At 30.4% G+C, this 11790-nt stretch overlaps 1 protein-coding gene across 1 annotated transcript; it reads left to right on the forward strand.

The window, feature by feature from the left end:
• The first annotated feature begins 4215 nt into the window (after positions 1–4215).
• On the forward strand, positions 4216–7031 carry LOC140452945 (uncharacterized). The gene is made up of 3 exons (XM_072547263.1): positions 4216–4527; positions 4612–4958; positions 6980–7031. The coding sequence occupies exons 1-3, from the start codon at positions 4216–4218 to the stop codon at positions 7029–7031; spliced, it is 711 nt and encodes a 236-aa protein (XP_072403364.1).
• Positions 7032–11790: the final 4759 nt, after the last annotated feature.

Genomic DNA, 11790 nt, shown 5'->3' on the forward strand with positions numbered 1-11790 from the left:
CTTCTGGGGGTTGGAAGTTTGACATCACTTCCTTTTTACTAGCGGCATCTACCGATAAGTTTAAAATTTCGCGCCATTATACGAATAATTAGGATGAAAAGGATCCAAATAAGGATAAATTAATTGTTTAGGACATTATCAAGATGGTAATGATGGTATTTGAAATTTTGCAATAATATCGATAGATGAACTGAGCAAGAAAGAGAGCACCTCATGAACTACGCAACACCTAAAACAGAAGACAAAAGTTAATGGTTTCAGATGCTAGGAGAAATATTTTATTTATAAAAGGTAATATTTAATCTAGATGTATAGATGTAAGATATATATATTATGAGTAAATTCAGGCAATTTATACAATACAGTATTTTTAAAAGCTAATAAAATATATGCAAAATGTCACAAAATTTAGAATGATAATTATATTTGACTTTCATTAAAGTATTCCAACTCGATATAATTGTTTGAGGTCATATATTTCTATCGAATATTTAGCTGCACAACTAGTTTTAGTTGGTCGGAACTGTTTGGAAGTGAAATTCGTTATCTGGGTGCACTATTATTCCATATAACGGATCTTTTAATTTTAGATGAGTTATATGACCGTCGTAGGTATTAAAAAGTGTTGTGTTTAAAAATGACATTATCACTATAATAAATAGCTAATAAATAAACATAAATTGAAATTACATCAAAATAGAATCTATTGTAACATCACGTCCTCTCTCAGAATATATACCTTTCTGCGCTTTTGTAGGATTACCTTTAAAATAATTGATAAATATTATATGAATATAATTAGAGGAATACAAATTAATCATTTACTTAATTCCGACATTATGCAATATTACGCAGTTTAATAATTCATTTAGGTCTTGTCAATTTTATAAATAAATAGAATTTCTGGAAACAAAGATTAATTTTGTTTTTTATTTATAATATAGATATGATGAATATCCTTATTCGATAAAATGGATAATGGATAATAATAGATATTGAATAATTTCGTTTAAAAATTACTGACATATTGCGCAATACCATACATTATTCATAAAAATACCTACATGATGCACAAAAATCAGTTTTACTTTTTAAATAATAACACGGATGAGAAACACTATTACCATTAGTATTATTATTGTTTTCGTGTTAATGTACTCTCAAATTTAAAATAAGTAGTGCGTCTAGGGTTAAGATTTGCACTGTTGTCTCCATGCTATCCGGTCTTGTGTTAGATTTCGTGCACTTTCCCATGTCAATCCTTTCTTCTCAACTTCTTTTCTGATTTCGTCTACCCACCTAACTCTTGGTCTTCCTCGTTTGTTTTTCCCTTGCATTCTCGTTTCAAACACTCGTTTTGTTAATCTTTCATTCGACATTCTACACACGTGCCCGAACCATCTTAGTTGCCCCTCTACTATTTTTTCGTTTATTGGTTCTAGTTTTAGGTTTTGTCTGATTGTTTCGTTTCGTATTTTGTCTACACCTAACGGTAGAAAGTCTTAGGACTAAGTAAGTAAGTGCGTCTAGGAGTTTAGCATGTTTTAAAAATATAAATGTCTAAAGATTTATTTTTAGTTCACTAGACCATAGAAGATATAAAAAAGATTTTTTAGCGGCAAACAAATTTGTCGTTAAATTGTTAAATTTAATATAAAGTGACTTTCGTCTTTAAGGCAAACGCAGAATATCTACAAATCGAGATGTTCAATATACCTACTTACAATAAAATTCCACGATAATTCGCATGGTACTCTGGTAGTAGGACCAAATTAGAACTACATTTAAAAGAAAACCAAATCACAAGATAGACAGGCATGTAAGGATTAAATGAAAATATGTTTTCAAAATAGAATGAATGTGATATGAAAAGAAGGAAACCAATAATGTATTAAGTTGACCATAATACATAAATGAATTTTTAGGATTTACTTGCATCAACCCTACAAAGGTTTCAGATTGGACAGTAAAAAGAACAGATCAAATTATCGCAAAAAGGCAAAAACAATTTATAAGTGTAAAATATGTACCAATACTTAAAATTTGTAAAAGTGAGGAATAAGTTTAAGTGACGTTTCATAAAAATCTTCTATAATGCTGTGAGAATTCTTGCTTAAAAAAACATTTATTCGTAGTGTGGGCTTTCACGATAGTTGTTTTGTAAAGATACATGCGTCTCAGATTTATAGGCTGCACTCTGGAATTACTTCTTTGCGTTTTGTTTACAACAGTGGTAGACATTATCGAAGGCGATGAGGCAACAGTCGTAACTAGTAGTGACATCTTCAAAAAAACTTCCAAGCAGGTTTTTTAGTCTCAATTAAAATTTTTTCTAATCCACGACCCTTCGTACACTGCTCCCTTATTTGAGGGCCTATAAATAGACCCTCTTTTATTTTAGCTTTACTGATTGTAGTAATTTGTTCTTCGGGTACAATGATTGACTACTTTATCCATCTCCTTAATAAAATTTTTCATTTATCCTAGTCAAAGTGATGTTAATGACCAGTGGCGAACCCGGAATATATTGATTAAAATTTAAAAATCAAAATAAAATAAATCTACTTTACAAAATGTAATAAAATGGAAATTGTAGAAAGACGTTTTTTTGAATAAAATCTAGTATGTTCTTAACAACGAAAATAAGGAAGTCTGGGTTAAAAAAATCCATTTTATTTTAAATTGATCTTATATTAAATAATTATAAACAGTAACATAATATTTAATATTTGGTGAAAGCCTCATTATTGTCAATACAGAATTGCAATCTTTTGTTCATAGATAGCAACAATCTCCTCATGCTATATTCAACAAGCTTCTCCCATGACCTGTTGAATTGCTTCCCATAGTTCAATTCTGTTTCGTGGCTTAAGGTTTCTTTCATTTAATATTTTTGTCCGCCTACACATTTTCGATGGGGTTAAGGTCTAGACTCTGGAAAGGCCACGGAAGAACATTAACATGAGTTTCTTTCAACCATTCACGAACAATTCTACTAGTATGCACCTATGTAGTATGGAAAATTGTCATGTTGGAAGATGGAGTTGTTATTGGTTAATCTCTGGATCACTGATGGCAACATTATGTTCTCAAGAATATGTTTTCTATGAACCTATGATTTCTCGGAGCATAAACTATTCGACAACTATTATATGATTGAAACACTTTTTCACAAGAAAATCCAACGTTACACTAACAATTGTCTTCACGGTTTATGAATTCACTACAAATCGCAATTCGTCTTCCCTTGTGATCCACAGCCAAAAAAAAAGTTTCCTTGCAGCTGTACAAATTATCAATTCACTTGCTTTAATCCCTCTACGTGCAGTGCGAATGCTGCCCGGAAACGCTGTCTCTTCGTTAGCTCTTCGAGCTGTGGCAAAAGGATCTCTCAGATAATCTATTAACACCTCATCTTGTTGCTCTGTGGAGATCGTCTGCACCCTTGAACCGCTTAACCGTACTATAAAGTGAAAATGATCCCATCGTTGTTTGATTTTCCATATATACATATGGCTCACGTTTAAATCTGCAGTAACTTGCCTTAGTGAGCAATCTTCTTCGAGTTTGACAATTGCTCTGGTTTTTTCGCGCCTTATTCAAATGCATTCTATGCATTTTGGATGTGTTTAATAGCTTTTTATTTTATTTTTCAATACGTGAGTGAAAGTGAAAGAACAATTTACAGATTTTTAAAAGAAAGGAAAGAAGGAACCATTACTGGAGGAAACGCCCTTCGGAGAAAAGTTCATTTGTTCTTTTTAAACAAGGAGATTCCTACATTGGATACAATATTAATAGGCAATAAGAGATAATAATTTTCTTCACTTTGGCCGAGATAAGTTATGGAAATTACTTAAAGAAATCGGTTTATACTATAAAAATCAAAGAAAAAATCCTATATTGAACGATATAGAAGAGATTGTTTGTTGGCGAAGGAAATATTTGAGAACGACAAAAAGATTTAGATTAGAATGAAGGTGCATTTTCTTTTAGATGAAATCTGACTTTTAGATGAAATCTCCCTACAGGGTTGAAAATTAATAATCACGCACATTGGCAGCGAATATGGTTGTGTGGAGAATGGTTTATTTGAGTTCGTTTCAAAATTCAATAAAGATTACCACGACAAAATGAACTCCGATATTTTTAAGGATTACTTTTCTCATGTATTGAATTTTCTACCAAATAATGCTGTCAGTATAATATATTAGAATGAAAAATCAACAAGCAAATTTAACATTTTTTAACATATATGCCCCTACTGAGAATGCTTCTGAAGAAGAAAAGAATGAATTCTATGAGAAAATTGAAGAATTGTACGAAGAAATACCAAAGAACGACATACTAATCCTGTTAGGAGACTTCAACGCAAAGATAGGGAAAGAAGACACGAACAGAGAAATCGCAGGAAAAGAAACGATCCATCAAAATACGAATAACAATGGCAGGAGAATATGTAATCTAGCAGCAGCAACCGATACTTTTATTATTAGCACTCAATTCAAGCACAAAAAAGAGCACAAAGTAACGTGGCTAATACCTGGAACAACAGACGGAAACCAAATAGACCACATCCTAATCTCAAAAAAATGGAGAACAATTTTACAGAATGTAAGGTCTTCCAGGGAAGCCAATGCTGATTCGGATCACATTTTGGTGATAAGCGACATGAAATTGAAGATACTTACAGATAAAAACGACAGAAAGAAAAGAAAGAGGAGGAATCGGTCGAAACCAAATACAGATAATGCAAACAGAAAATTCTGCACTAAATTGGAAGAAAAACTACTAGTCCTAAAACCATCGAACGTAGATAAAACATGGGAAGACATAAAAGATAGTATCTTAATAACAGCAGAGGAGACGATAGGACTAATGGAAGACAATAAAAGAAAGGATTGGTACGATGAAGAATGCGAGCAAGCTAGTAAAGATAAGGACAAAGCAAGACACAGGTGGGTGACCACACGGAAACAAGAAGATCTCCTACACTATAAAGAGAAGAAGAAAGAGTCAGACAAATGCTGCAAAACAAAAAAGAAGAAATGGATCGAAGAATTACTGCAGGAACTCGAAGCCAATAGTAATGGCAATGCAGGACTATACAAATACATAAAATCACAGAAAAAAAAGTGATACCGGCAAATATTGGAAAAATGGAATGAGAAACACACTATAGAAAACTGTTTAAAAACAAAGACGATGCTGAAAACGCAGAAAATGAAGAAAAAACAGAAAATAGAAATGGAGAACAATCAGAGCCTTCCTCATACAGCGAAGTATTGGCGACCATAAACAGATTAAAGACAAGGAAAGCAGCAGGACCAGACGACATTATAAATGAGTTCTTCAAGAAAGGGGGAGAGGAACTAGCCCACAGAATCCACAACCTAATAGAATGAATATGGGAAGAAGAATGCATGCCGAACGACTGGAATTATGGTCTGATAACACCAATCCCCAAAAAAAGGCGACAAGACGAAATGCAATAACTACAGGGGAATCACGTTATTAAATACAATGTACAAAATATTAACTAATTTTATCAGACAAAGAATAGAAAAAGAAACTAGAACAAAAATAGGTGAGTACCAACATGGATTCAGAGAAGGTAAGTCAACAATAGATGCAATACACATTGTAACGCAAATCGTCGAAAAAAGTTACGAGCACGGAATAGATCTACATATACTGTTTATTGACTACAAGCAAGCTTTTGACAGTGTAATAAGGGAGGAACTAATTAAGGATATGAATCAATTAGGCATCCAAGAAAAACTAATAAGTCTCACGAAAATGACGATGAAGGAATCCAAGGTACGAATCTTAACAAGGGAAGGCCCGTCAGATGAAGTACAAATGGAGGTAGGTGTCAAACAAGGAGACTCCCTGTCAACAACATTATTTAACATTGCCATAGAAGGAAGAACAGCCAAAATTATGGGAACGATTATCGAATCTTCAGCCCAACTGATAGCGTATGCAGACGATATTGCACTGGTTACTAGAGATTTAAAACCCATGCAGAACATAATATTAATACTAGATAAAGAAGCAAAGAAGAGAGGGCTAGTAACAAACCAAAGCAAAACGAAATACCTCAAGTGTTCAAGAGAGAATACGAACATAGAGAAAGAAATTAAGCTTGGTGCATATACATTTGAAAGAGTACACCGTTTCAAATACCTGAGAGTGATGGTGAATGACAGAAATGATAGAACGGATGAAATAAATGAACGCATCCTACTGGGTAATAAAACCTACTGGAACTACCAAAAATTCCTGAAAGAAAAGCACATTAGTAAGAAAACCAAATTAAAAATTTACAAGACTGCAATCAGGCCAGTGATCACCTATGGTGCAGAGACGATGTGCCTAATACAAAAAGATCAAATGAGGTTGGAAATTCTAGAGAGAAAGATAATTCGACGAATAATGGGACCGGTGAGAATAAGTGTAAGCGAATTTAGAAGATTAACCAATGAAGAAATTAAAGAAGTCATCGAGGGTGAAGACATAATCAAGTTCGTGAAGACGCAAAGGCTCAGGTGGCTGGGACACACAGAAAGAGCTAACCCAGACTCTACGCTAAAGCGAATAACTGGATGGAGACCAACAACAAAGAGAACAAAGGGGAGACCCAAAGCAAGATGGAGAGATCAAGTCTTAGGAGACATAAAGAAGCTGAGAATCTACAATTGGAAGGAGCGCTATAATAATAAAAAAAAACAACAGCGGACTGATTCTCCGCAATAAATTAATCAGAGAGCCCAAAAGGGCGGCAAACACTCCGCCAGGAGTGAATAAGCCATGCATGAATGCTGTCAGTGTTTTCGATAACGCGAGCTATCACTCAAAATTAGTGGAAAAGACCGACGCACAGTGAGGCGAAAAAGCGAAAAACTGCTTAAAAATAATTTTTTTCATATATTCAATAAATTCATGATTCGTAAATTGGCATAGGTCTGCCTTTTAGGCAATCAGAACTGGAATTTTATACAAAGCTAACAGTAGCCTTTAGAAGGTGAAGAAACATGAGAGAGTGAATTTGAAAAAAAGTTAAGAAACTGTCTAATTCTTTTTTAATATTAAAAGCGGATATAATAATTTCTGTCGTGTCCTACGTTAGTTACAGAAGGAAAAAATTAATAATTTAATATTTAAACCGAAAATCGCTTTTGATCAGCCCAGAAAAGGTTTCCCAGAAAATTCAAGGTTTTTTTTCAAAGTCCCTATAAAAAAATATATTTTTTAAAATACATATTAATTAGTCCTCGAGGGTCTGAATAAAGATCCTGAAAGGGAATTGGCTGAGTAAACCTGCGAACTTTGGATGTCGAGTCCAAACAAATCGAAAAAGCTCGCTCGATACTCTAGTCGTCAGATACGAAAACGCCAGTGAACCTTTAAAACTCATCATCAAATTATGCTGAGAATATCAATTTTGAGATCGCAAAAAATATGCAAAAAAGTATCTATATATATATATATATATATATATATATATATATATATATATATATATATATATATATATATATATATATATATATATATATATATATATCTTCTTAGTCGTTAACCTGATGCAGGTATCGTGATATCATGAAGCTATTAACTAAATTTCCCAATGTTCCTCCACGTTTTTCTATCTTCTGCCATTCTAGCACATTCTGACAATGGAGCGCCAATGGTAGCAACAATATGGTCCGTGTATATATATATATATATATATATATATATATATATATATATATATATATATATATATATATATATATATATATATATATATATATATATACTACGTTCTTGAACCGTACTATATTTAATATAAAATTAATATAAAACTACAATAAAATTTAATAAAATTAAAATAATAAAATCTTTGTTCTGAATCTTGTACATTTTAGAATCTTGACAATGGCAAGGGTTTCCTGCTGAAACGTTGATTTCCAAATAAAATCTAGTTCCACATGTAATATAATTTATTGAACCTAAAACCAAGAAAAACTAATTTTATATATATATATATATATATATATATATATATATATATATATATATATATATATATATATAAATATATATATATATATATATATATATATATATATATATATATATATATATATATAAATATATATATATATATATATATATATATATATATATATATATAAATATATATATATATATATATATAAATATATATATATATATATATATATATATATATATATAAATATATATATATATATATATATATATATATATATATATATATATATATATATATGTATACATACATATATATATATATATATATATATATATATATATATATATATATATATATGTATACATACATATATATATATATATATATATATATATATATATATATATATATATATATATATATATATATATATATGTATACATACATATATATATATATATATATATATATATATATATATATATATATATATATATATATATATATATATGTATACATACATATATATATATATATATATATATATATATATATATATGTATACATACATATATATATATATATATATATATATATATATATATATATGTATACATACATATATATATATATATATATATATATATATATATACAGATTGAACGAATTTAGAACGGAACATACGAAATCAATGTATTTCGGCTCAACTCCGCTCTAGGTGGTTGGCCAACAAAAGGTTGTCAAATAATTATATTATAAAAATCCAATACTTCAGCGGGCTGCTGGATTCTGAATTCATTCAAGAACAAATCAAAACTCCACCCAAATAGGTTGCCTAGAATCACTGAAAAAACTAGACTACACAAGCAGTTATTATGCTGTCAAACCACTTATCGCTTCCTTATAGTCCAAGAGATAGAGCCGAAATTTTGAACTGATAAGTAATATGACATTTCTCTATTGGAATATATTCATTGTAACTGGGTTAAGACTTTGCCTTACAGGCGGACCCCCTCGTGGTACAGGGGGTGGCTATACAGGGATGAAGTTGTAATTTTTTTCGGAAAAATTAACGATCGATAATATGTCTGAAAATTTGCCCAGAGTAAGATCTTGGTATAACTAGACGAAATCCCAAAGGGCGGACGCGAGAGTGGATACATAAGGGGTGGCGGACAGGGGTGAAGTTGCAATTTTTTGGGGAAAAATTAACGATAAGTAATATGTCCGCCATTTTCATGGCTCATTATTTAGCCCCTAAAAACTCTAAATCCAAAAGGGCGGACAGCTGGGTTGGTACATAGAGCTATAAAACAGGGTCAAATGTACCACTTGCCTGCGCATTTTAGGTCTCGGTAACAATTTTCAAACTGATTTTATTATGATATTTTTATACCGATTGATTTGAAAATTTGTATGCTCACTTCTGTTACTATTCTGAGAAGCGTCAAGTAGATTTTTCCTCAAAATTTTCCAAAAAAATTTCCGTAAATGAAAATTTTCGTAATTTTTAAAGGTAAAATCTAATTTGTAGAATCTTTTCGATTTTCTGTAAGTTATACCATGATTTTTTTCCAAAAATTTTCAAACGATTTTTCCGATAAGAAAAAAAAATTTAGAAAAACTTTTCTAAAACATTTGATAAAACTCTACGTCATCGCCTGAATCTTTTATAGAATATTTTGTAGTTTTAAAATGATATTATGATAATGTTTTTTTTTCAAACTAAAGTCATATTTACTTTACAAATCACATTTTTTTCTTAAATATAAATATTTTTATAATTAATTTTTAATGGAATAAATGTTTGATATTTGATATTTTATTAAATTAAAGTAATTTTATAATGTTAACTATTAAATATTTTTTGTATAACAAATAGTAATTTTACTTATTTTTTATTACAATAAAAAGGTTTTTAAATTTAAATTGCATATATAATGGTTGTTCAGATATAAGAAAAATTTGATTTATTATTACATTAATAATCAAATATAAAATATATTATTTCTATTTATCAATAGGTAAAATTCATTTTGTAGAATTCCTTTAACATTTTACAAATAATTATTAATAAAAATCAATTTAATAGTGGAATTATCAATTTTTTAAGTTTTGAAATTTACTTTGTAGATATTTTCAATATTTTTTTTAACTTTTAAATTGATTGAATTTTTTTTTCATTAGTTAATTATAATTTTACAAATTCTGTTTGGACATTAATTTTGCATCATTATTATTTTAAAATATTATGATGCGCGTTCCATTTAGACCAGTAATTCTAGACGCATGCGCTAAATGTAATAAGTATCAAGATGCTTTTATCCAACTTGGTGAAACTGACTTCGATTGTAATGAAGTTTTTGAAACCATAGAAACTTTCATGTCACTTATATGGAACAGGACTGACGAGAACAATTCCATAAAGAAAAGTAAACGATGTCAGATTTTCACTATTTAACCGGCAGTATAAGTTGCATGATGTAAACGAGCCTTTTTAAAAAAAAAACTAAAAAATTTCGATGCTTCAAGCTTACCACCATGTCAAGATGAATTACACCAACATCTACTGCGAGCCCATTATATTTCAAATATTTGGACAAATGCTCATAAAAAAGTAACAACAGAATTGATTCTTGAAGAACATGGTTGAGAGTTTTAAGATGAAACATATAAATTCAAATGGTTTAGTGGACCTCAGATGCCAGAATCAATTCGAGAAGTAGTGATTGAAAATGAAGCAGATAATGAATGTGATATTATTGAAAGTGAAAGTGACGAAGATGATGAATGTGATGACATCAATGAGAGTGAGAAAAATGACGAAATTTTTAAAGTTTTTCACAATTTTTTTTTCTTATCGGAAAAATCGTTTGAAAATTTTTGGAAAAAAATCATGGTATAACTGACAGAAAATCGAAAGGATTCTACAAATTAGATTTTACCTCAAAAAATTACGAAAATTTTCATTTACGGAAATTTTTTTGGAAAATTTTGAGGAAAACTACTTGACGCTTTTCAGAATAGTAACAGAAGTAAGCATACAAATTTTCAAATCAATCGGTATAAAAATATCATAATAAAATCAGTTTAAAAATTGTTACCGAGACCTAAAATGGGCAGGCAAGTGGTACATTTGACCCCGTTTTATGGCTCTCTGTACCAACCCAGCTGTCCGCTCTTTTGGATTTAGAGTTTTTGGGGGCTAAATAATGAGCCATGAAAATGGCGGACATATTACTTACCGCTAATTTTTCCCCAAAAAATTGCAATTTCACCCCTGTCCGCCACCCCTTATGTATCCACTCTCGCGTCCGCCCTTTGGGATTTCGTCTAGTTATACCAAGATCTTACTCTGGGCAAATTTTCAGCCATATTATCGATCGTTAATTTTTTCGAAAAAAATTACAACTTCATCCCTGTATAGCCACCCCCTGTACCACGAGGGGCGTCCGCCTGTAAGGCAAAGTCTTAACCCAGTTACAATGAATATATTCCAATAGAGAAATGTCATATTACTAATCATTCCAAAATTTCGGCTCTATCTCTCCGACTATTAGGCAAGCTCCTCTTTCCTTTAAAGGAGACAGATAGTTGAACGATATTTTATACAATGTCTATCACTGGGTATGGATTTATTTTTGTCCAAGTTTTATATTGGTCCACTATTTCAAATGCAGTTCAAACAGACATATATTAAATTGTATGTTCCGTTTTAAATTCGTTCAATCTGTATATATATATATATATATATATATATATATATATATACCACTAGTATTTTA

The sequence above is a fragment of the Diabrotica undecimpunctata genome, chromosome 11 (assembly GCF_040954645.1).
Source record: "Diabrotica undecimpunctata isolate CICGRU chromosome 11, icDiaUnde3, whole genome shotgun sequence".
Classification (NCBI taxonomy): Eukaryota; Metazoa; Arthropoda; class Insecta; order Coleoptera; family Chrysomelidae; genus Diabrotica; species Diabrotica undecimpunctata.